The sequence below is a fragment of the Mucor mucedo genome (genome assembly GCF_025094135.1).
Source record: "Mucor mucedo strain NRRL 3635 chromosome Unknown EV154scaffold_27, whole genome shotgun sequence".
Lineage (NCBI taxonomy): Eukaryota > Fungi > Mucoromycota > Mucoromycetes > Mucorales > Mucoraceae > Mucor > Mucor mucedo.
This window is the reverse complement of record NW_026252311.1, coordinates 38029-60314: the sequence shown is the minus strand read 5'-3', so window position 1 is coordinate 60314 and position 22286 is coordinate 38029. Positions and strand designations below refer to the sequence as shown.

Sequence of the window (22286 nt, the reverse complement as noted above, 5' to 3'; positions counted from 1 at the left end):
GGGCACTTCATGCAACAATTAAAGATTATTTCCTAATGTAGCGAACAAAAGAGATAAAGAAAGCACATTCTTCTTCTTCTGTCGTGCGCAACGCGTATATAAGAGCGCTTCATAAAGAGTGGCAGAGTGTTTATTCATACATTTACTAGTAACACCTTTCAATCACAATATAATCATGTTCCCCACCCTTTTTAAAGCTTTTACCGCCTCTGCTTTTGGTTCTATCAAGACGCTTCCAATCATTCCTGCTGCCAAAGCTTTCACTCATGTCAGAACCTACAGCGCTACCAACCATTTGATGGATTATGACTTGTTTCCAAAAAAGTCTTTGTCACCCAAGGAGTTGAAAACATTAGTGAAAACACTCGAAGTCTTGCTTACGGCTTTCAAGGGGCTTCCAGAAAATCAATTGAAGCCTCAGCTGAACAAGTACCGTTGGAGCCCTACCGAAAAGGTGAATATGTCTGTCGCGTTATTGGTATTACAGAAGGAGCCTAAGGATGTCAAGGGTGCTGATTTTAAAAAAATTGCCCAGTACGTACAAACTAGAAACGCTCAGCAATGCCGTTCTTTCTTGGATTATCGTATTAGAATTGGAATGGTAAGTGTGAGTGGTATGTAATTCTGTACATCGAATCTAACTTTTCGTAATAATTTAGCCCGGTTATGTTTAAATAGTATTAACGCCAGTTATTTCATACCCTCATTCATACATATATATATATAATTACATCGCTCGGTCTAATTGTCAATAAAGATATCACCATATTTCAATAATTCAAGTAGAGAATTATCATTTATTATAAACATTTAATGACTCCTTTAGCAAAAATATTACAGCAAATTATAAATGTCTGTGTAGTTAATAAGTTAGTTTGTTGCGAAAAAGAGTTTGGTCTAGTAGATGCAGGATGTGAATCAATGATTAAATCCGTAAAATTACATTGCTGTCTCGACGAGCAAGTCGAATATTTCTGAATAAAAGACTGCAGCAAACGGAGATCATTTACATGATAATATAATGGCAATTCGATTTTGAACTAATTTTTATAAATCGTATTGATCACATATGTTTGAAGCTTTGAATGACAAATATTTATTGTCTGATCAAATGCGGCGGTAGTTATCCTTCTAAAGCAAGATATCTCAATTTCTTAACAATCAGGTGAGTCAAATTTCCTATATAACGTTCGAAATGAAAATTTTAAATTCTGGTGGCATTAAAAAGAATTATACCGGCTGTCTTTGGAAATGGTTTCATAACATCAAGTCTTGTGTTCGCATAGTTTACGTTACGGTGCATCAGAAAATATATACAAGCATCTATCATTATGGCCGGTACTACGTATTGTGGAACAAATTTGACTTTTAAAGAATAAAGACGACCTGCCATTTCTTTTTTGTTTTTTTTTTGTTGGTATAATCTTGCCTCCAGTGTAATGAGTTCACAGATAAAATATAGCATTTTCCTTGATTATTTTAGTTCCCTTTTAGTCTAAAAAAGTAAAATGAAAGGGATTGACTTTCAGACTTTTTTTTAACGAAAAGTCTAGAAACGGGTATTGTTAATTAAATGAGAGCTACTAAATAACTAGAACGGATTCTAAAGATTTAGTCAGACACTACTCAAAATCAGTCTAAATATCTATTCTATCTCCTTTTATCAAATGACGTTCATCCAAATATCAATTTAAGTGAAATAAAGGGATTCTCCAATTACAGATGCTATATATTGTAGTATATGAAGATGGCTCATCCCAACAACTATACTTTATTTAAAGGTATAATCAAAGTCTGCTGTACAATTAAAAATAGCAATTCATTGCCTTCAAAAATCCTGATATAGACTGGAATAGGATGGTTCATTGTTGTATAAAATTTAATATGAATCACCCACCCACCTTTTCTTTGAACTGTAGGACCTTTTTTATCTTTTTAACAGATGTTAAAATCAAGACCTTGTAGTTCTACAAGAAAACGTAAGGTGTACTGGTGCGTCAATTACAAGGATCGTCATACGTCTAAAGCAAGCCGATGCACCATCACCTGTGACACCAGCACGACGTTTGACCAGCTTTTACAAAGGGCAAAGGAAGCGACGGATCTTTTACAAATCACGGCATTTCGATGCATGATCGGTCCCTGTAAAACCATTCATGATGATCAAAGTATGGCTATTGCTATGGAAGCGTTTGGAAGCAGTAGCGAGTCATTAGAACATTGGAGAGTTGGAATCATGATATACGTAATCGAGGGGAATCATCGTATCGATTCAGAATTGGGTTTGGTATCCGCCTTGTTTCTGATGTTTATCGGATATGGCTACATGTATCTCATGTATGTGTTTATAATGAACTACGTATACAATTAACTTTCTTGTTATTTGTTTACAATAGCCTTGTGTCATTATAATAAACAACAGGGTCTCTATGTTTCAAAACAATCCTAGGTAATATTGCATTTACACAGTCTGAGACGTAACTACTCTATCTCCCCCCTTTTTTTTCATTCTGCTGGAAGTCATGCATTGTATTTCATTAAATGTTAATTTTATTCTCTATCGTGTGATCAGGTGGAGAGGATTCTCCCTACTTTATAAACAAATCTTTTGTTTCTTCTGCTGCCAAGATTATGTATGAGGTTGGATTTGGAAAAAGAAAAGTGTGCGTAATTCTACTTTTTTGTTTCCAGGATTTCGAAACAGCATGTTATTATTTATCTTTGCTTGACAGATAGTTGGGATCATAACCATGAATGCCATATCACGAATTCTGCTGAAATAAAAGCCTCATCACAAGAAAAAAATAAAAAATAAAAAAAATAAAGGGCTCATCAATGATAATAAGGGACACTAAAATAAGTTGTTATTTTTTTTTAGATAGAAAATTATAGCTAATGATATTGTTGATGGGATTGCCAGCCATGTTGTTGTTGTTGTTGTTGCTGCTGCTGTTGATGCTGTTGTTGTTGCTGATGTTGTTGTTGTTGTTGTTGTTGTTGTTGATGGTGTTGTTGTTGATGGTGTTGTTGTTGTTGCTGATGATGGTGTTGCTGCTGTTGGTGTCTCATATACTTTTGATGATCATTCATGGATTGGAATTTATTCATGCTACCCAAGGAAATGACACCTTGCATATTAGAGCTACTTGCACCCAAGATATCCTCACCTGTATCGGCTGCTTCTGCTGCAATATTCATACGAGCTTTTAATGCGGCACTGCGCTTATGTGTTCCACCAATTTGGTCATACATATTTCCATTCAAGAACTGATCGTCGGTTGTTTCTTGTTGAGGTGGTACGGAAAATCCGGTTCGGTGTGTCTTTTGAGGCTCTCTATCTGGTAAAACAATACCACGTCTAGCACGAGTACCTCGTCGTTTCCGTCTACAGAAGAGATATACATATATGAGCATTTCTCACTCTCTACTTTTTCATAGCAGTTCACTTTACCTAGCCTCTCTCATTCTGTCCTTTTCCATTTTTTCAACAGCGGCGTCGGATAATTCAGTGATGGAAGGTGTAAATGTTTCAATGGTTGTGTTATCACGCACAATATGCTTAAGACAAGGTAAAAAGCTGTGTCTAATTTCATCGTCAATTAGGGAATCATTCGTGAATTCGTAACCCACAAGTAGTAAAGACTTGATATAAATATGAATCTGTTCTCGAATCGAATGTGCAATCGCGGTTCTTTTTAAAAGAGGTAAATACAATGCCATTGAATTTATCTCTTCTCACACTTACTTGAATTCGCCTCCGAGGCCCAATTCAATGGTCAGGGTATTCGCGAATTCCTCAGGCGAGTTACGTGGACAACTGATATCCCACTCAAATTGATCTACCAATTCCCTATTTCCTACCGTGATATCTAATTTGATGATGGTACGTAATTCGATGCCTTTACTGTTGCTGTTGAATAGGGTGCCAGAGGAGATATCGTTGGATTCTTGAGAAATTGTGTTGAGTGCCTCTGTCTTTTGTTCGGGTGATTCCTCAGCGTCATCCTTCATCATGCTAGAAGCATTCAAGTTGTAGTCATCAATTTGTTCTTTGATTGCCTTTGCGATTTGGTCCATGAAAATGTTGGAAGGCAATTTCAAGTCCTCACACATCACTTCAGCAAACTGTTCTGGTGTAATTAACGATTCTATCATACGAAAAAAAAAAAAAAGTTTTTATATATATAGACGTGTGTCAGATTTCTTCCTGTACAATATATATATACCATTCAAGTTCCAAGTAAAGGTATCTCTCAATTTATATCCTTCGTGTTCTAAATCAATTCGAATAGGAACTAGAGTATCTTCCTTCTTGGCCTGTTCTTTAATGGCTTCTGCTGGACTACGAGACGATTAATAACCAACGTTTTAAAAGAGTGAATGGTAATACCGTACAATTTAAAGTCTCTTCTCTTCTTTTTGTCTTGAGGAAAACGAATTTTACTACGCGTCCCCGTCTTACCATTACCATAGCCTTGATAACCAGGACCAAAGGTAATGATGGGACCACCAGGTTGCATTCGATTTCTTCTTTCCAAACTAGCAACCTCTATCGATCTTTTTTTGGTCTGTGCTAATTCAATATGTTTTTTGTGTTGTAAATTCAATACATCTTGATAGGTTTCATCTCGGTATTCATATTGCTGTAAGTTTTTCTTTTGCAAATCAGTTTTGACCACGATGGCCTTGGCATGATTGGTCGCGGGTGTGGTAATAATGGGAACGATGGGAGGTTGAGGTGGCGTAGATGATTGTACTGAAGCAGCAGCAGCAGCAGCAGCAGCAGCAGCAGCAGCGGCGGCGGCGGCAGCGGCAGCGGGTGGTAACATGTTGGGAGGTCTCATCATGTGCATGTCTTTTTGACTATTATTCAACATGCGTTGTTGTTGTTGTTGTTGTTGCTGTTGTTGTTGTTGCATTTGGAATAATTGCTGTTGCTTATTGAACCCTTCATCCCAAGGTTGTTGCTGCTGTTGTTGTTGAAATCCTCTTTGCTTTTGTTGCATCATGGATGCTAACCTTTGCTGTTGTTGCTGGATTTGCAACTGTTGATACTGTAATTGTGTTAAATTCGATTGCATGCTTTTTCTTTTTTTTTTGTTTAGGCTGTAGAAAAAAATAAAAAAAAATAATAACAATAAAAAAAAATGCGTTTGAAACGAAAGGGAAAATTACTTTTTTTTTTCTTGCGCCCTTATTTTCTTGCTCGTAGCAAAGTCCTTCTATTACGTCATCCAAGCTGTCTTCTTTAGAGGATCAGAAAGGGAAAGGGAAAAGCAGTAAGGCAAAAGTGTATTATTGGGGTTTTTTTTTGCGATTTTATACATGTAATTTCAAGAAAATTTTCACACGTACATTTTTTAATCTGTCATGACACAAGAACGATACACAGTACAAGTACGCGCGCGTGTAATCGTGAATAGACGCGTGTGCTGATATCTGTCTCTAAAGAATGAAACCATTTTGGTGTATTCCCATACAACCACATCCAAAAATCGATTGAAAGTGACTGTGAGTATGCTCGCGGCGGGCCCTAACCTTGTGCTGTGTTTCCTCAAAAGATTAAATTTTGACAGCGGCACCAAAAACTTTTTATTATTTTTTATTCTTTCTCATCATCATCTAAATTAAAATAAAATGGTAAACTAAAAAATAGAATGTTATAGATGAGAAACGCGTATTAACATCAAGATGTAGTCTTTAGCTCCTGTAAACATCTTCCAGGATCAAGCAACCGAAGAAAGAGCTGAAAACGCTCGTTTGGTAAGTGATGAGTTTTATTATATAGATGCAAGATCTCTCTCTTTTTTTTTAACAGTCAACTCATATTATTCTTCACTAGTCTTCTTTCATTGGTGCTATTGCTGTTGGTGATCTCGTCAAAAGTACTCTTGGCCCCAAGGGCATGGTAATTACTTTTTACATATATATAATCTTGTGGAAGAAACTAGAAGGAAAATTTTTAATCTCGTCCTTTTTTTTTTTAATGATAATAGGACAAGATTCTTCAATCAGCTACCACTGGTGAAATCTTGGTGACCAATGATGGAGCCACCATCTTAAAGTCCATTGCTTTAGATAATGCTGCCGCAAAGGTGCTTGTAAATATTTCCAAAGTTCAAGATGATGAGGTTGGCGATGGTACCACTTCTGTCTGTGTTTTAGCTGCCGAACTTTTACGTGAAGCCGAACACTTGGTTAACCAACATATTCACCCTCAAACTATTATCGAAGGTTACCGTCTTGCCTCTGCTGCTGCATATAAAACCCTTGAGGAAAGTGCCATCGATCATAGTTTAGACAAGGAGCTCTTCCGTTTGGATTTAATCAATATCGCAAAGACCACCCTCAGTTCCAAAGTCTTGTCCCAAGACAAGGAGTACTTTTCCAAATTGGCTGTTGATGCCGTTCTCCGTCTCAAGGGTTCTACCAACCTCGAAAATATTCAAATCATCAAGAAGCCCGGAGGAAAGTTGATGGATTCATACTTGGATGAAGGTTTGGCAGAGAAAGAGAGAGCGATAGAGTGTGTGTATACTAAAAAGATACGTGTAAAATAGGCTTTATTTTGGATAAGAAGATTGGTGTTAACTGCCCCAAGCGTATTGAAAATGCAAACATTTTGATTGCCAACACATCCATGGATACCGATAAAATTAAGATCTTTGGTGCACGTGTTCGTGTCGATGCTACTGGTAAGCTTGCTGAACTTGAACGTGCTGAGCGTAATAAGATGAAGGAAAAGGTTGACAAGATCAAGGCGCATGGTATCAACTGTTTCGTGAACCGTCAATTAATTTACAACTGGCCCGAACAATTATTGGCTGATTCTGGTGTTGCTACCATTGAACATGCTGATTTTGAAGGTGTTGAGCGTTTGGCTTTGGTCACTGGTGGTGAAATTGCTTCTACATTTGACCATCCCGAACTTGTCAAGTTGGGTCATTGTGATTTGATTGAAGAAATCATTATCGGTGAAGACAAATTGATCAAATTCTCCGGTGTTGCTGCTGGTGAAGCCTGTACCATCGTTCTTCGTGGTGCCACTCAACAATTATTAGATGAAGCCGAAAGATCTCTTCACGATGCTCTTTCTGTTCTCTCCCAAACTGTACGTGAACCTCGTACCGTGCTTGGTGGTGGTTGTTCCGAAGTCTTGATGTCCAAGGCTGTTGATGAAGTTGCTGCAAAGACCGCTGGTAAGCGTGCTATTGCTGCCGAATCCTTCTCCAAGGCACTCCGTCAAATGCCTACCATTTTAGCTGACAACGCTGGTTTTGATTCTTCCGAATTAGTCTCTCAATTAAGAGCTGCTCATTATGAAGGTAAAACCACTGCTGGTTTAGATATGGTTAATGGTGTGGTTGCTGATGTTAGAGAGTTGGGTATCACTGAGTCTTACAAGCTTAAGAAGCAAGTTCTTTTATCTGCTTCTGAGGCTGCTGAGATGATCTTGAGAGTTGACAACATTATTCGTTGTGCTCCTCGTCAAAGACAAGGTTAAACAAGATTAACAACAAAAAATAGGAAAAATACATAGTTTGGGTCATTTGTAATAAAAAAAAAAAAACCATGATATATCTAAAGGATATATGCATATTATACACACACACACACACACACACACACACACACAGACACGAAATTCACTTTTAGTTTCAGATTAAGAAAAATATGTTACCAGAGTACTGGGTTTTAGTAATGCGAAACAAAAATGCGGGGGGGATTATTCTATGGGCCAAGTGTTTGATAGCATGTATCTCTGTGTCATGGTAGGCCTTGTATCGATTCGTATGCCAGGTGTCTCTTATTACGAAACTTTTTTTTTCTGGAAGTGCGCAGCCCCAGCAAGCTACAGAAAAGAATATTATTTAGCGCAATCAGGACATAATCTGGCTGCATGACCTGGGAGCGTGCTGCAGAAACAGCATTTCTCTGATATGCAATTGATAAGCAAGAGGGACATTGCTAAGTGACTCTTTTTTTTTTAGCGCATCATGGGATTTTCTTTTAATAAGGATGGCGTGTTGACCGTAACACATCATAAAATGGCGAATAAATCTTACAATTTCGGACTTTTTTTTTTCTACAAAAAGCAATAGAATCCTGGGTTTCATTGTTGCAGGAAATACGGGAAAGGCATTTAGCCGACAGAACAAGATAAATAAAACTAAATAAAGTATAGCTAGAAAAAAAATCATGGGGGGAGGGGCGCGATAAACAATTTAATAAAGAGATTCATGATTGCTTTTTCTAAAGAGATTGAAGTTCCGTTTCAGATAGTAAATAAAAGTGTGATTCTTTTAAAGTATTATGCATTTTTTCCCCTGTATTTAAATGACGTTGTCCAACCCATTGACATGAAAAGAAGATATTATGGTAATGAGCGGCACCTGAATGGATCCATGACGCACTTAAAATTGTTCAAAGGTCCGTCCTCTTCTTTAAAAATATTCCGGCAGCGCTGGGTGTGATGGTAACGATTCAATTAATAGCAACGCAAAAAAAAAAAAAAGTTGGAATCTTAATTAGAATAAAAAGGTGTGATTTTCTCACATTTTAGAGTGCATAAAAGTTTAAACCTATACTCGATAAAAAAAAAAAAAAAAAAAGCTTAATTTTAAAAGGCCTTATCAAAGAACGTAAACATTGGTTGTTTGGTTAACAACTGATGCCAGAACTCTTCTCCCAAGCCCCTTTATTATGTGAGTTGTAATATAAATTTCGTTGTCGTGTGGGGTAATTATGCCTCCCGTTACCGATATATAATAAGATACGCAGAGATTTATATTTGTTATATATCGGGAAACTAAATCTCCCCTCTCTCGCTCTCTGTTCCCCCCAAGGCCCCCCCCCCCCAAGGTTGCATTATCCATTTACACAAGAAATTGGAACTAAATGTTGCACTCCGTAACTCACATGTGTGGCACTATGGAAGCAATATGAGCCCTTTTTATATAGGACAAATGACTATGATCTCATAATGGGTGGTTTCAAATGCTTGTCAAAAATAAAGTATATATCGGGACATGAGAGATCTAAGCGAGGAAAGAGTGAGAGAAGAGAGACACCCGGCTCAAACAGGTAGGCGGAGTTATCGTCTGCAAAGAAAAAAAGAATACGTAATTTTAGTCTTATCTCTTTCCTAAATCCGACGAAGGAATGGGCAATGCGGCATCTCAAACCTATCAAATAACTCTTGCTCTTATATACAAAAAATAATATCAGGAACCCTGTGACTGAAACATTTTTTTTTTTTTTAAAAAAAAAAATATATATAGAACGGGATATAATTCTAAATTCTAATTATTACTTTCTTTCTTTTTCTTACTCTATAAAATAAAACACACACACATATATACATATACATATAAATACAATGGATCTCATCAATAAAGGCGTTGAACTTATCAGACGATCAACCTTAACAAAGAAACATCAAAAACATACTAGAAACCTGAGTGGAGAATCCGATGCATCTTCATCACCCACTAGTATTTGTAAAACACCCAGCATCACCAGCAGCATAACCAGTGATGAAGGAAGTTGCTATTCAGGTGGATACAATAGTAATGTCATTACCCCCTCACAAACACCTGGTAGAAATTCTGCTTCCAGCGCAACACAGATTCCCTTATCTTTCACAATCACTCCTGCCGTGAACACACCGCCACAATCACCTGTAAATAAAGGTAATGACAGATATTTCCTTTTTTAGCCCTATTTATTAATTTTTCTTATATATATAAAATAGACATACCTTCACCATACAAAGAACACTCTATTCATCACATGCCAGCATCTAATTTCCCTTCCTCTGCTATCCCCGACTACCTCTCTTCATCTCCTGTATATGCATCTCCACTCTCCCCTCTTCCTAGACTTGTTGAACAACAACCTTCCGATGGTTACTTTAGTATCCCTCCTTCCACAGACAGTAACGTCTCTACTCCCTCTTCTAAATTAGTGCCACAAAGATCTCCCATGAAGGGTGTTTATTCACCTCGTCCTGTACATGTAACCCGTGTTAGCACAAACGCTATCCCTCGTACTAAGCTCAAAGACAAACAAAGACGTCGTCAGCATCGTAAATTGAAGTTGGATGATTTCGTCCTGAAGCGTACTGTCGGCACTGGTTCTTTTGGTCGTGTGCATTTAGCCCAAAGTAAAGTCAATGGAAAGCATTATGCGATCAAGGCATTGGACAAATACGACGTTGTTAGACTCAAGCAGGTCGAACATATTAATAATGAACCTTCCATCTTGCGAGATGTGTCTCATCCATTTTTGGTTACCTTATGGGATGCATTCCAAGATGATACACATTTATTTATGGTCATGGACTATGTCCCTGGTGGTGAGTTATTTAGCATCCTGAGAAAGCAAAAGGTAAATAATAAAAGGCATAAACAATAATGCTCTGCTTAGTGTACTAAAAATCTCTTCATAACAGAAATTCTCTGAACAAGCAGCCAAATTCTACGCTGCAGAAGTAATTTTGGCCCTGTCCTACTTGCATGAAAATGGTATCGTCTATAGAGATTTGAAACCCGAAAACATCTTAATTGATGCACGTGGTCATGTTAAATTGACCGATTTTGGCTTTGCTAAACGTGTTGAGAATGTCACTTGGACTGTGTGCGGTACACCCGATTATTTAGCTCCTGAAATCATTCTCTCCAAAGGCTATACAAAGGCTGTCGATTGGTGGGGTCTTGGTGTGCTTATCTTTGAAATGGTGGTAGGCCGTGCTCCCTTCTTGGACAAGAATCCTGTCAATCTTTACCAAAAGATTTTGGAATGTCGTGTCGATTGGCCTGAAGATATCAGCCCAGAGCTTAAAGATCTTTTGCAAAATTTACTTACAGCTGATCTGGATGCTCGTTATGCTAGTGATCAAGTCAAGTCGCATGAATGGTTCTCTGATTACAACTTTGATCAAGTGTTGAAGCGTAAAGTTAAGCCTCCATATATTCCCAAAGTCAAAGACGATGGTGATGCCACTTGCTTTGCAAAGTATAAAGAACCTGCTCATCTCTATGGAAACATTCGTGGCGATCCTTTTAGATCCAAATTTCCTGCATTTTAAGAAATCCTCTCTTACTACAAATCTTATATCCCCTCCCCTCATTCTTCGCATTTTCTCATAATAAAAAATTATCAATTAATATGTCTATATACTATACTAAAAAACACAATCTTTTTTTTTTTCTTTTTTTTTCTTTCTTCCCCATGAAATATTAACCTTATACGGCTATCCATCTTACACAGGCATCAATCTAAAATTGTGCCGCTGATATCCGGGGTAAATAAATGAAAACAGACCATGACGTATATTTTTATTTCAACTGTCATTTACATTTTTATAACAAGCGTATCTGCTCTCCCCGAGGGACGTTTCTCAGTTCTTTATTGATTCATCGTAGTTAGACCGGTACATTTTATGATCTAGAAGGAATTTTTTTTCTTAAATTGCCTCAGTTTTAGCCTGTTTTTTTTTAAAAAAAAAAGTCAAGTGTTTCGCCTATGATTTTAACTTTATTATTAAAAAGAAAAAAAAATGACACCTACGTCGTATAGTAGATAAGAGGTCATGAATGGAGAAATGTATTTCATAATTATGCGCGCATGATTTTCATATGACACAATTGAGCCATTTTCTAATCCTTAATAAGCAAATGTTTACGATCTTTTTTTCTAATCGTTCATCACAAACAAAAAGGATTAAAGTTTGCTCTAAATCATCTTTTTTAGTCCCTTAAAAATTCTTTAAAAGGCAAATATATAAAACAGACGATTATGTAATATGACGGACTAAACACACGATCCAATTTTATTTTATTTTGTACACAGTTCTAATCAAGAGGAATCCAATCTCTAGGGTTCTTTAAAACTTCTTGTAAATCCTCCTCTCTTGAACCTTCCTCAGGCTCCTTCATATATTCCCAACGAGCAGTCAGAGGCAACGTCATCAAGATGGCCTCAATACGAGCACCAGGTGTTTGAAGACCGAACTTGGTACCTCTATCCCAAACCAAATTGAATTCGACATAACGTCCACGACGAAGTTGTTGCCATTCCTTCATCTCTGTGGTATACTTCATATTCATTCTCTTCTTCATAATGGGAATATAAGAAAGGTTGAATCTATTACCCATTTCCTTAATAAAGCTGAAAATCTCATCTGCAGGTTTGTCATCCAAATCATCAAAGAAGATACCACCGAGACCTCTAGCCTCTCCACGATGCTTGATGAAAAAGTATTTATCACACCATTGCTTAAAATTGCTGTAATATTTCTTGTCATATTTATCACAGCCATCCTTAAGCACCTGATGGAAATGAATGGCATCTTCCTCAAACAAGTAAGAAGGAGTCAAATCAGATCCACCACCAAACCACCACATTTGAGGTGTGCCATCAGGGTTTTCGATCTCGAAATAACGGTAATTCAAATGAACGGTAGGCGCATTGGGATTATGAGGATGAATCACGAGCGAAATACCTGCGGCGAAAAAAGGAACAGGTCCATCGGCACTGATATCTTTTCCACGATCATGACGCATCTGTTCAACTGCCGCTTTGGGTAATTGGCCATACACAATTGAAATACCTACACCGGCCTTTTCAAAGACATTGCCGTCTTGAAGCACACATGTGATACCTTCACCTCCTTCACTACGCTCCCAAGCAGTACGTGTAAATTGCTTTCCATCTAATTGTTCCATTTCAGAGACGATGCGGTTTTGAAGTCCCTTTACAAATGCTTCCATACGAAGACGCATAGGATCTTTATCCGTAATAGGTCCCTCAGCTTTCTACATGCAAACAAACAAAAAAAAAATATCAAATTCCTGTTTACTCTCGTCACTCAGTGTGTGTACTACTTACACGTTGTTTATCTTCAACTACAGCATCACAATAGACCTTTTTTGTATTGTTTTATTAGTTATTTCGATATAAGTTTGGAGACCATGCTCTTACCTCTTTAGCACTTAAAGCACCTAAACCGAGAACGGCGGAACCAAGTACAGCAACACCGGCCTTATTTCTCCACCCATTGTTGGCAAATGCGGTTCGGGCAGTAGAGTAGAAACGTTGGTTATTGCCGCTACTTTTTTTTTTTTTGACACGTCAATAAAGCCGATTCACACCAATGTATTTCTTTATACTTACAGCAATGGACGAATTGAACGTGCCGTATTAACAACTAAAAAGAGAGAATAATTTGACTTTTTTTTTAAAAAACTGTATCAAACTATCGTGTGTTTAAGATAAACTAACATAATGATCTACTCTTGAGCATGATGGTTACAATGTTTGTTCTAGAGATGATACAAAAAAAAAAAAAATTGGTTTTTCCAAGGGTAACGATTGATTTAAGACTCCGACTGTAACACGCATTTTAGCGAGAGAGGGAGAGCGAGCGTCTGAGGTTTCCCTGATCACTCATTGTTCATTAAGTTTCGTCTCTCCGAAATGAATTTTTTTTATAATGATCCCATGGAGTACGAATATACGCAGTCTGTGAAGGCTTCCTCAGCTCCATGCACTCCTGTCGATCATGAAACGATCAATAGCGATGCGATTGTGGAACAACTTGATAGCTTCACTTTGGATGACTCGGTACAAAATCAACAAGAGCCTAACTCTCGTCAAGATTCCACAGAAATGGTCAAAATACCTCCGAAGGAGCCAACACCTACCAAAGAACCAACACCTGCGAAGGCATTAACACCTACCATGGCACCAACACCTACACAGGAAAAAGAAGAGGTAAAAAAAAAAGAAGAAAAAAACATGGCCTGGAATCTGACTTTTTTCTCTCTTCCTTATAGCATTCTGTAGTTCCCTTTAAGACAGACTTATCATTTCAAAATGAACAACAAATACCAACGGATACCCCTTTAACACCAGCTTTATTGAACAACAACATTCTCAATTATTATTCACCTGTTCAAGATCCTGTGAATCACTTGACGTACGTTAAATATTTAATTATTTTTACCTTCTTTTGTGGTGCCATTTACGTATGCTCTGTTTTGGGCCAAACGATTCGACTTGACATGAATGAAATGATAGCAGCTAAGGAAGCAGGTAAAAACAAGCTTATTTGATGGTACGGGGGGGATGATAATATGTTTAGTAAAATAGAAACTGACGTTGATGGTCTGTTTTTTAAATATTTGAGGCATGTTGAGTAAAAAATACGATTGCGCAAGAAGTTTTGACCTGAATAACTGTCACTATGAGGATTTGGTCCCTGCAGCCATCCCTTTCTGTCGTGAGTGGGAGGAATGTATTCATGGACCCATTATCGTCAACCGTCTAGAGTTAATGGCAGACTACATTGGATCCATGTACTATGCATTTTTCTCACGACTGTCCTGGCAAGACAAGGTAGAATTTGTAGTACTCGCAACTATAGCAACCTGAATTCCCTAACATTCTTCTTCCCTAGATTGTTTTTCTTTCCTTGTTTTCTGCTTGTCTTTGGGCAATTAAATGTATACTCATTGCCCTTGTTGCTTCTTACACTTGATATAACTTAATAAAGTAGAGGAGGCTTATGTTCAAGCATCCTCACGTCAAAATGTTTGCAATTCGTTAAGACTCACTATGCACAATTTGAGAGTAGCTAGGGAATCCAGAAGATCCGTCTTCTGCGATCTTGAATAAAAACATGAGTTGTGGAAGATGCTCGATATAATCTATACAATTCATGCGACCCTTTCTTTCGTATTATGAGAAGGCAAAGCTTTGTTTAGTGTGCAAACATGAAAAGACGAGGACTCTCCGGACAATTGTGACAAATCCCTTTTTCTCATTTCAGATATGAACTTAAATAAACGTACTCGAGTTATACAGAATACCCACTTCATAAAAAAAAAAAAAAAGCACGGATAAGGTGCTATTAGGCATGGACATAAATTTTTAAAAATAGTGTGCTTCTCTTAGTTCCCAACAGAGAGTTGGTTAACAGGTCAGACCACGAGAAGGTGAAAGCACATCCTGACCCAAAAAGGGTTTTACTCTTATAAATTCTTGTGGTACTCTCGAAATACCCGTTTCCTCCTAGAATTACAGGCGACTCTAATATCTTCCAAGTGCTGCCTACCCACAATGCACAACAAAGGAAGTATAAAAGACCCAACTGCCACCGACGCCATGTTGGGGTGACGTTTTTGCCAACGCGTTCACAGCACGATGATTCGCATATTGGACCAACAGTTGGTTTAGGACTAGATACCCCGTACCCACAGGAAATAGTGACAAGGGTGGCGAACCAATACACACTATAGGGGACTCCACTATCTCTAGCGTAATAAAAAAAGAATGGAACCCCCAGCGTGATTTACAAGGTTTGAAATGAATGCCCCTTACCTAAAGACAATGAGGCTTTTTCCCAGCACCTACAATCGTGCTAAAGTACTGGTACGTTCACCTTACCGCTTAGACCACCTTGCAAGAAGATGTAACTAGACTGCGATAAGAGTAATGGGTCGAAGGAAGTACCATAAATGCTACAATTATAACCATGACAGAAAACCTGGGTCATTTAAGATTCATTCCAAGTCATAACTTTTAAAGAACCGGACTCCTTTAAAAGAGCTACACCGACAAACAGCCTGTCTTCCTGACGTTCACGGATTTTGGAATATTGCCCGATCACCATACTAGAAGATAAGAGTAAAGAAAGAGTGAAGAATACGAAAATGCGCAGCTATCTCCCTTTTACTGTGAGAATTTTTTTTGTTGTTTTTTGTTTGTTTATTTATTTTATAACGTCATATTGATATATGCGTGTGAACATGGCCTTCAATTCACTATTTTATCATGAGAGAGTAACACCACTAGATTCCTTATAAAATTCTGATTCTTACCATGTAAAAAACATGGTGTTGTGTAGAGTAATTTGCTTCATAAATCAAAAAGACTTGAAGAACAGTATTTACACTGTGCAGTCATCTGAAACGAAATTTCAAAGTGGATATGTGAGCCTTCATATTATTTAAACACCAAATATCATTATTAAGACTCATCGTCAAATTCTGCTACGAATCATGTTCGTAACATTATATATCACACGAACGGAAACCAGTCAATTCGAGAACCAACAGTACAAAATGGATGACGCTTACTGTAAATGAAGCCAATAGTTTACACCTCATTTGTGTTTCAATCGCTTTCTTTTATCAAATGGGAAGTTATAACTATTCCTAAAAATATAAGTGTACATCATTGAATGTAATAAAAGGGAGGATGACTTTCGCAATTAACAATTGATCAAAAAAACAATGTATGCATAAACAATAAACAAATTTCAGTCGGATGAATTACCAACATTTTGGGGATGAATGTCTGATTTTTTAAAAATGGATGAGGTCCGATTTAGACTTTTATAAAATCTCTCAATTTTAGCAGCGTCCCAAGCTTTTTGCACAGATAAGTTACACGGACCTCATCCATTTTTTAAAAATTGGCAAGAATGGTCTTTTTTTTTTCATTTTTCATCCGACCCATCCACCCAAACCCACAATTCTGGTTATTATAAAATAAAACGTCTGTTTCCCTTACAAGTGTCTCTTTAGCATATTTGGCTGTCTGGGAAACCACCTTTGATTATTATAATTTTTATTACCATGCAATCCTCAGCAGTGAATTACTAATTTTTTAACACTATTCATTGTCGATATCAAGTATTCTTATCGAGATATATAAATTGTCGTTACTCTAGATTGCAAAGAGTCTTTGTGCATCAACTCTTAATAATGTTCCCTGCATGTGCGTAACTATATGTAAATAAGAGTTATGAAGTATTAAAGACGAAGAGAGCGTTGTGCTACTGTAGAACGGGTTGTTTTTTGTTTAATCTGACGTGAGCTTTTTTAATTAATAGTGCCATCAAATATAAATAATATTAAGTCTAATAATAATAAAAACTAATGGGCAGCGGCGTTTTTGCGACGCAAGATTTCAGCTTCTTTAGGACCAAGTTGCATACCATCAGCAGAAAAGTCTTGCTTCCAGAGCACTTCTTCAGCAAATACTTTGTCTCCTAAAGCACAATTTTTCTTACATGTGTAAACAAAAAGAGAACCCCAATCTAAAGAGTCAGCAGCGATATGATTAACGCCAATGAAATTTAACAAGGTGGACAAGATTTGGAATTCAAAGGTACGAGGACCATGACAAAGTTCACAAGCGGGTATAGATTCCGGTTTATAATTTGCTTGTACCCATAATGGTTCACGAGTAGGCATATCATATTCTACACGATCATAACGAATCACTTGATCAGGATAAAGTTGAATTCTTAATTGAAATTGTAAGAAAGTATCATCTACTGCCACTTGTGTATCCTCTTCTGCTTCATCTCCCGCAAGTACTAAGGCTCTCGAGTCAGAAGAAGGCTCATCTGGGTTATTTTCCTTGAAAAATGCTGCCTGACTTTCCTCTTCTTCAGCATCCTCTCCTTTTCCTTCTGGCTCACTCACAATTTCCTTTTCAGTAAAGATGCGAGACGCACGAAGTTCTTCCACTACTTTTTTATCGGCCTCTGTCATTGGCTTGTTGCAAAACTCCTTATGTCTGCACATATTCCAATCTGTCATTTGATGTTCACGTGAGCAATAAGCTGTCATGCCACATTTTCCGCATGCTTTGGCTCCTCCAAGTCCACAAATCACACATTGCACAGGTGCTTTGAAAGTCTTTGGTGTAAACTCTTCATTCTCTTCATCTTCATTGTCAGATTCTACAGGTGGGGGATAATATGGGTTCTCGCGTGCTAATTGAGATCGGAACACTTTGAAACTATTTCACTCATGAATACGCAATTATAATCTAGATCAGAAACAAGACACATACCTACGAGTCCAATCCTGTTTAATACAACCACCCTTCTTACAACAAAATACGTATACTGTTCTATGGAAAGCTTCTGTAGGTTGATCTTCAGGTGTATAAAGCTATTTTATCGTTAAAACCCTGTTTTTTTTTTGGTACTTGGACATTTTAAGAATACATTACTTGTAATAATAAACTCATGGGCTGTTCACAGTTTCGACAAGTAACATCGTCAACGGTCAAAATAGTTTCAGGATTTAACCAAGCCTAGAAAGAATGTTTACTAAGGGTATTGGGAGAGTGTGACAGCATGACAACTTACGGGCTTTCCACCAGACTTACTAGGAAAAGTTTCTGCCGTCAAGGGAAATTCAGGGTCTTCGGCATAACCAAGTTGAGGAGCAAACTTGTCAAAAGTAAGAGCCTCACTCAACTCTTTAGGATCAAGTTCAGATACGTCACTATCAGTATCGTTAGCAAGTTTGTTTGACATTGTACAAAGGATACTATAAAGAAGAGGGAAAGCTTTTTTTTTCGCCCTTCTACTTTTTTTTTTAAAAAAGCCACCGAAAAACGGCCCGGAGTTTTGGGCACACACATTTTGAGGTTTGATACCAAAAGTGATCTACTTCACATGTATAAAAACAGTAGTTTTTCATTTCTGATTCTAGTACTACGAGTAGTTGACAAAAAAGCAAAGAGAACTTCCGTATCTAATAACCAATCAATGTCACGTTAATTCATACTTTTTGATAGAACGCCATCAGAGCACGAGTCACTGTGATACGGTTCCTTCAGAAAGTCCAGTGATACGGTAGTTCCATGAGATCCGGCTATATTTATAGGTGTTAATACATGCTATTGTAGCTGTTGGACAATTCATAGATATAAAACCTAATGCGTATGTATAATTCAGCCATTTCCTATCAGTTGGCAATTGGGGGATGTATATGGACCTCCGCGTCACAAAGGAGGATGGATAGAAAAGGAGGAGAGGCAAGTCTTCTTGCCGCTATAAATCTAGATAATTTACACGCTAAAAATTATATTAAAAACATTTGTGTATACATTTTCCTAGTTACTTTGACGCTTATGTCAGTTACTTTTTAGTGATTCAGGGTAAAAATGCCGAAATCCGCCTGTAAATGAATGTAATTGGCTAAGCATAAATCGCCCTTTTAGTCTGAAGTTTAAAATAAAAGAGTAGCTGGATTCCTTTTTTTAGCTCTTCTTTACTACTTTTAGCCATGACTGAAGGTATTCTCAACTTTGATTTAGATCCGGAACATGAGTTTCAACTATCAAAAAAGTTCAAGGCGTTCCAAATACAATACCTTGCAGTTTACTTGACAGTTATGGGTAAAGAAAAAAAAAATAAGTTAAGGGCAGGAATGAATAAAAACGGCCATCTAATACAGTTTTATATAGGTGCTGACTGGATTCAAGGTCCATACCTGTATAAACTTTACAACTCTTACGAATTAGACTTGACACAAATAGCCATGTTGTTTTTAACTGGGTTTGTCAGTAGTGCTTTTGCAGGAACAGCAGTAGGGAGCTTAGCTGATTCATGGTAGACCATAACCAAGAAAAATAACTATCCCATTTTTACTTACACCACAGAAAACTTAACATAGGGGACGTAAACGAGTGTGTATAGTATTTTGCTTTACTATGATGTCAGCCATCACACTGAGACTTGTCAATAGCTACCCGCTCTTATTTTTATCCCACATCTTATCAGGACTCTCTACAGCTTTACTTTATTCTGTATTTGAATCTTGGTATGTATCAGAACACACCAGTCGAGGATTTCCTGCTGAATGGCGTTCACGCACGTTCGCATTAGCTACATTATTGAATAGTGTAGTGGCAATTTTAGCAGGTTTATTAGCTAATTTATTGGTGGATATTTGGGGATTTCGAGCTCCTTATATTGCATCTATGGTTTTAGTTGGCCTAGTGGGTTTAATGGTGACCACCACTTGGTCAGAAAATTACGGTAGTAATCAATTTGTAAGTGTTCCATTGCTGGTTTAAAGAGAGAAGGAAGCTAAAATCAAAAGTTGTTGTAGAAGGATATTGATTTGATGCGAACATTACGCAGTGGATTAACCACCATGATCAAGAGTAAAAATATTATGATTATCGGCATTGCACAGACTTTTTTCGAGTGCTCCATGTATATTTTTGTGTTACTGTACATTCCTGCTATTGAAAATGCTACAAAAGGCGACGATTTGCCTCTTGGATATTTGTTCTCAACCATGATGGTTGCCGTGATGGTTGGATCCATGACATTTCAATTGTTTGAACAGCAAGCAAAGACAGGACCACGATTCTTTCTTCAGTTTACCGAAGATAGATTATTAACGATGGCACTTGGTTTAGCATCTTGCGCATTCATGTTAATGGCTTATCATGGAAATACATCGACAACCACTTTATTAATGGCCTATCATATGTTTGAATTTACAACTGGTTTGTATTATCCTTCCATCTCCTCATTAAAAGCTGAAGCTATTCCCGAAGAGACAAGAGCAGCTGTCATGACCTTGTTAAGAATCCCAATGAACTTAAGTGTCGGTCTCATCATGTGGCATGTAAGTTATATTTACTCTACACATAATCATAATGCGATGTTAATTTGTGTATTGTCTAGGTGGATGACATGTCTACTGCAATGATGTTTTCTATCTGCGGCATCATGACTTCCGTGGGTTGTTTCCTGGTGATAGCGTTCTATAGACATTAAAATTATTCCTCCCTTATATTGTACACTAAAAAAGCGGTCTTTTTTATTATTATTATCATTTTTTCTTGTGTGGGTTATTTCGAGAGTTGTTGTCTTTTACTAAAAGGCGAGAGAGACCGCGATGGTGATCTTCTGGGGGATGGTGAATCACGGGGACGTCTGTCACTATAACTACAAGAGGGTCGAGTATCGTCCTTGAAACTACGTTTCTCATCCTTGATACTACGCTTATCGTCATCCAAGATATCTTTTCTTGGAGAAAAATATTCTTGCTTCGCTCTGCTTCTATTGACTGGCGAGCCATATCTATCTGCAGAAGAGCCACGTCTATCTCTAGATCTACGTCTGTCTGATGAGCGATGGCGTCTACGTTCATCTGGTGATCGGTGGCGTCTACTTACTGGTGAGCGATGTCGTCTGCTATCTTCAGGTGAACGACGGCGTCTGTGTTCTTCTGGTGAGCGATTTCGAGAACGTCTCTCTGGAGATTCATCTCGGCGATGTCTACGGCGATGCTTTGATCGCTCCTCTTGTTCACTCTCATCGTCACTATGATGGCGACGTCTCTTTTTTTCACTTTTATGTTTATGGTGCTTCTTATGCTTCTTTTTCTTTTTTTGTTCATCTTCATGCTCTTCGGATTTTACTACAGGTGCTGGGGCAAATGATCTAGCATTATTTAATAACGGCACAGCATTGCTACTAGTCGCGCCTTGTAAACGACTAGCTTTACCATAACCTAAACCCTTTTCAGACGAATCAAATTCAGGTTGTTCGCCCTCATCCGAATCGTCGTCTCTGTTCAAAGCATGTTTTAAATCGTCTTGAGTGACATTACTCTCTAAAGTTTTCTTCTTTCGAACACCACTAGAAGCAGAATTAGTACATGTGTATAAACATAAAGGAGGGGGGGGGGGTATATATTTACAGTGCGATAGCCATAGCTTCAGCTTCAGCTTCCTTAATTTTAGCTAATTCAGCAGCGTTGGCTTTAGCTTTTGAATCGTCTTTTCCATCTTTTGCATACCAAGTAAGATCTTTGCCTATGCTTGGTTGTGAGTAAAAATCAAAAGAAAAAAAACTTTAGTATCTCTTATATTTTACCTTTCTGCCAACGACCAACAGGTGCCATCAAAGAATGGCCAAGGTAATTTTCACGGTGTTTATCTCCCTTGACATCGTCCCAATTGAACTAAAAGATTTGTTTAACAAAATGCTTGTTGAAATGTATTGTATAAAGATTTTACCTGATCTTTACCTCCTCTAACACCTTTATAAGTAGTGTTAATAAAATTATTTAGTATATATAATGATTGGTTTACCTCCTCTTGATGGGTGGAACATTGTTGATATAGTGTAAAGAAAATGAAAAAAAAAGGACAGAAAGTGATGTGTATTTTTTTTTATCACAGTCAAAGATTAAGTGACCAATCAAAGAGTGGGGTCATGCTTTTCTTATATAATGGTTCTGAATGAAATCTCATAACCGCAGTTTTACACCCCTTAAAAATGTTGTACAGATGCCTTTGTAGTATTAAAATCGTAGCCATGCAAGTATATTAGAATAAGTAGATATCAAGGCAATATGTGAATAAACAAGTCTATGGCTATTGTGCATTTATATCGCTGTAGATGCCATAATTTCTTCAGTATAATAAATCGATTCAGCATAATCCAACAA

The 22286-nt window shown here is 37.5% G+C and overlaps 10 protein-coding genes across 10 annotated transcripts; 5 read left to right on the top strand and 5 right to left on the bottom strand.

The window, feature by feature from the left end:
• Positions 1-175: 175 nt before the first annotated feature.
• On the top strand, positions 176-2412 carry EV154DRAFT_561590 (uncharacterized protein; the record flags this gene model as incomplete). Its single annotated transcript, XM_051605683.1, has 3 exons — positions 176-601; positions 1943-2337; positions 2397-2412. The coding sequence occupies 3 exons, from the start codon at positions 176-178 to the stop codon at positions 2410-2412; spliced, it is 837 nt and encodes a 278-aa protein (XP_051459543.1).
• A 480-nt stretch (positions 2413-2892) lies between these two features.
• Positions 2893-5158, bottom strand: EV154DRAFT_461391 (uncharacterized protein; the record flags this gene model as incomplete). The annotated part of the gene is made up of 5 exons (XM_051597547.1): positions 4396-5158; positions 4227-4342; positions 3746-4148; positions 3452-3691; positions 2893-3385 (listed from the first exon to the last, which is right to left on the bottom strand). The coding sequence occupies exons 1-5, from the start codon at positions 5079-5081 to the stop codon at positions 2893-2895; spliced, it is 1938 nt and encodes a 645-aa protein (XP_051459542.1). The 5' UTR covers positions 5082-5158.
• Positions 5159-5541: 383 nt separating this feature from the next.
• Positions 5542-7609, top strand: EV154DRAFT_440242 (T-complex protein 1 subunit beta). Its single transcript, XM_051596918.1, has 5 exons — positions 5542-5640; positions 5698-5763; positions 5843-5908; positions 5997-6498; positions 6561-7609. The coding sequence occupies exons 1-5, from the start codon at positions 5638-5640 to the stop codon at positions 7502-7504; spliced, it is 1581 nt and encodes a 526-aa protein (XP_051459541.1). The 5' UTR covers positions 5542-5637; the 3' UTR covers positions 7505-7609.
• A 1717-nt stretch (positions 7610-9326) lies between these two features.
• On the top strand, positions 9327-11193 carry EV154DRAFT_440239 (kinase-like domain-containing protein). Its single transcript, XM_051596917.1, has 3 exons — positions 9327-9692; positions 9755-10389; positions 10454-11193. Exons 1-3 carry the CDS (start codon positions 9380-9382, stop codon positions 11087-11089), a joined length of 1584 nt encoding a protein of 527 aa, XP_051459540.1. The 5' UTR covers positions 9327-9379; the 3' UTR covers positions 11090-11193.
• A 609-nt stretch (positions 11194-11802) lies between these two features.
• Positions 11803-13352, bottom strand: EV154DRAFT_502522 (Coproporphyrinogen III oxidase). The gene is made up of 5 exons (XM_051600810.1): positions 13285-13352; positions 13177-13210; positions 12985-13114; positions 12892-12927; positions 11803-12818 (listed from the first exon to the last, which is right to left on the bottom strand). The coding sequence occupies exons 1-5, from the start codon at positions 13304-13306 to the stop codon at positions 11856-11858; spliced, it is 1185 nt and encodes a 394-aa protein (XP_051459539.1). The 5' UTR covers positions 13307-13352; the 3' UTR covers positions 11803-11855.
• Positions 13353-13440: 88 nt separating this feature from the next.
• Positions 13441-14986, top strand: EV154DRAFT_502520 (uncharacterized protein). Its single transcript, XM_051600809.1, has 4 exons — positions 13441-13776; positions 13839-14097; positions 14192-14400; positions 14462-14986. The coding sequence occupies exons 1-4, from the start codon at positions 13480-13482 to the stop codon at positions 14540-14542; spliced, it is 846 nt and encodes a 281-aa protein (XP_051459538.1). The 5' UTR covers positions 13441-13479; the 3' UTR covers positions 14543-14986.
• On the bottom strand, positions 14842-15898 carry EV154DRAFT_479564 (uncharacterized protein; the record flags this gene model as incomplete). The annotated part of the gene is made up of 6 exons (XM_051598267.1): positions 14842-14876; positions 15034-15317; positions 15385-15413; positions 15446-15550; positions 15584-15677; positions 15885-15898. The coding sequence occupies 6 exons, from the start codon at positions 15896-15898 to the stop codon at positions 14842-14844; spliced, it is 561 nt and encodes a 186-aa protein (XP_051459537.1).
• A 1045-nt stretch (positions 15899-16943) lies between these two features.
• EV154DRAFT_584004 (programmed cell death protein 2) lies at positions 16944-18598 on the bottom strand (the record flags this gene model as incomplete). Its single annotated transcript, XM_051606725.1, has 4 exons — positions 18173-18598; positions 18034-18117; positions 17872-17972; positions 16944-17817 (listed from the first exon to the last, which is right to left on the bottom strand). Exons 1-4 carry the CDS (start codon positions 18341-18343, stop codon positions 16944-16946), a joined length of 1230 nt encoding a protein of 409 aa, XP_051459536.1. The 5' UTR covers positions 18344-18598.
• A 393-nt stretch (positions 18599-18991) lies between these two features.
• Positions 18992-20661, top strand: EV154DRAFT_461378 (uncharacterized protein). Its single transcript, XM_051597546.1, has 5 exons — positions 18992-19209; positions 19279-19423; positions 19488-19866; positions 19926-20453; positions 20513-20661. The coding sequence occupies exons 1-5, from the start codon at positions 19098-19100 to the stop codon at positions 20603-20605; spliced, it is 1257 nt and encodes a 418-aa protein (XP_051459535.1). The 5' UTR covers positions 18992-19097; the 3' UTR covers positions 20606-20661.
• A 76-nt stretch (positions 20662-20737) lies between these two features.
• On the bottom strand, positions 20738-22022 carry EV154DRAFT_158888 (kinase phosphorylation protein-domain-containing protein). Its single transcript, XM_051594147.1, has 6 exons — positions 21928-22022; positions 21853-21875; positions 21710-21797; positions 21534-21648; positions 21007-21472; positions 20738-20944 (listed from the first exon to the last, which is right to left on the bottom strand). The coding sequence occupies exons 1-6, from the start codon at positions 21947-21949 to the stop codon at positions 20939-20941; spliced, it is 720 nt and encodes a 239-aa protein (XP_051459534.1). The 5' UTR covers positions 21950-22022; the 3' UTR covers positions 20738-20938.
• Between the last annotated feature and the right edge of the window lie 264 nt (positions 22023-22286).

What these genes read in the sequence shown, in the direction of transcription:
- EV154DRAFT_502522 (XM_051600810.1), bottom strand. Translation starts at nt 13,306, where the DNA reads ATGCTCAAGAGTAGATCATTAT. An exon ending in CGTTCAATTCGTCCATTGCT is followed by an intron (nt 13,115 to 13,176) that starts GTAAGTATAAAG and finishes AAAAAAAAAAAG; the next exon opens with TAGCGGCAATAACCAACGTT. An exon ending in GTGCTTTAAGTGCTAAAGAG is followed by an intron (nt 12,928 to 12,984) that starts GTAAGAGCATGG and finishes AATACAAAAAAG; the next exon opens with GTCTATTGTGATGCTGTAGT.
- EV154DRAFT_158888 (XM_051594147.1), bottom strand. Translation starts at nt 21,949, where the DNA reads ATGTTCCACCCATCAAGAGGAG. An exon ending in TTAGAGGAGGTAAAGATCAG is followed by an intron (nt 21,798 to 21,852) that starts GTAAAATCTTTA and finishes CAAATCTTTTAG; the next exon opens with TTCAATTGGGACGATGTCAA. An exon ending in GAAGCTATGGCTATCGCACT is followed by an intron (nt 21,473 to 21,533) that starts GTAAATATATAC and finishes TTCTGCTTCTAG; the next exon opens with TGGTGTTCGAAAGAAGAAAA.
- EV154DRAFT_461378 (XM_051597546.1), top strand. Translation starts at nt 19,098, where the DNA reads ATGACTGAAGGTATTCTCAACTTTGATTTAGATCCGGAACATGAGTTT. An exon ending in GGGAGCTTAGCTGATTCATG is followed by an intron (nt 19,424 to 19,487) that starts GTAGACCATAAC and finishes AACTTAACATAG; the next exon opens with GGGACGTAAACGAGTGTGTA. An exon ending in TCGGTCTCATCATGTGGCAT is followed by an intron (nt 20,454 to 20,512) that starts GTAAGTTATATT and finishes TGTATTGTCTAG; the next exon opens with GTGGATGACATGTCTACTGC.
- EV154DRAFT_440239 (XM_051596917.1), top strand. Translation starts at nt 9,380, where the DNA reads ATGGATCTCATCAATAAAGGCGTTGAACTTATCAGACGATCAACCTTA. An exon ending in ACAATCACCTGTAAATAAAG is followed by an intron (nt 9,693 to 9,754) that starts GTAATGACAGAT and finishes TATATAAAATAG; the next exon opens with ACATACCTTCACCATACAAA. An exon ending in GCATCCTGAGAAAGCAAAAG is followed by an intron (nt 10,390 to 10,453) that starts GTAAATAATAAA and finishes TCTTCATAACAG; the next exon opens with AAATTCTCTGAACAAGCAGC.
- EV154DRAFT_502520 (XM_051600809.1), top strand. Translation starts at nt 13,480, where the DNA reads ATGAATTTTTTTTATAATGATCCCATGGAGTACGAATATACGCAGTCT. An exon ending in CTACACAGGAAAAAGAAGAG is followed by an intron (nt 13,777 to 13,838) that starts GTAAAAAAAAAA and finishes TCTTCCTTATAG; the next exon opens with CATTCTGTAGTTCCCTTTAA. An exon ending in GACTGTCCTGGCAAGACAAG is followed by an intron (nt 14,401 to 14,461) that starts GTAGAATTTGTA and finishes CTTCTTCCCTAG; the next exon opens with ATTGTTTTTCTTTCCTTGTT.
- EV154DRAFT_440242 (XM_051596918.1), top strand. An exon ending in CTCTTGGCCCCAAGGGCATG is followed by an intron (nt 5,909 to 5,996) that starts GTAATTACTTTT and finishes TAATGATAATAG; the next exon opens with GACAAGATTCTTCAATCAGC. An exon ending in GGATTCATACTTGGATGAAG is followed by an intron (nt 6,499 to 6,560) that starts GTTTGGCAGAGA and finishes CGTGTAAAATAG; the next exon opens with GCTTTATTTTGGATAAGAAG.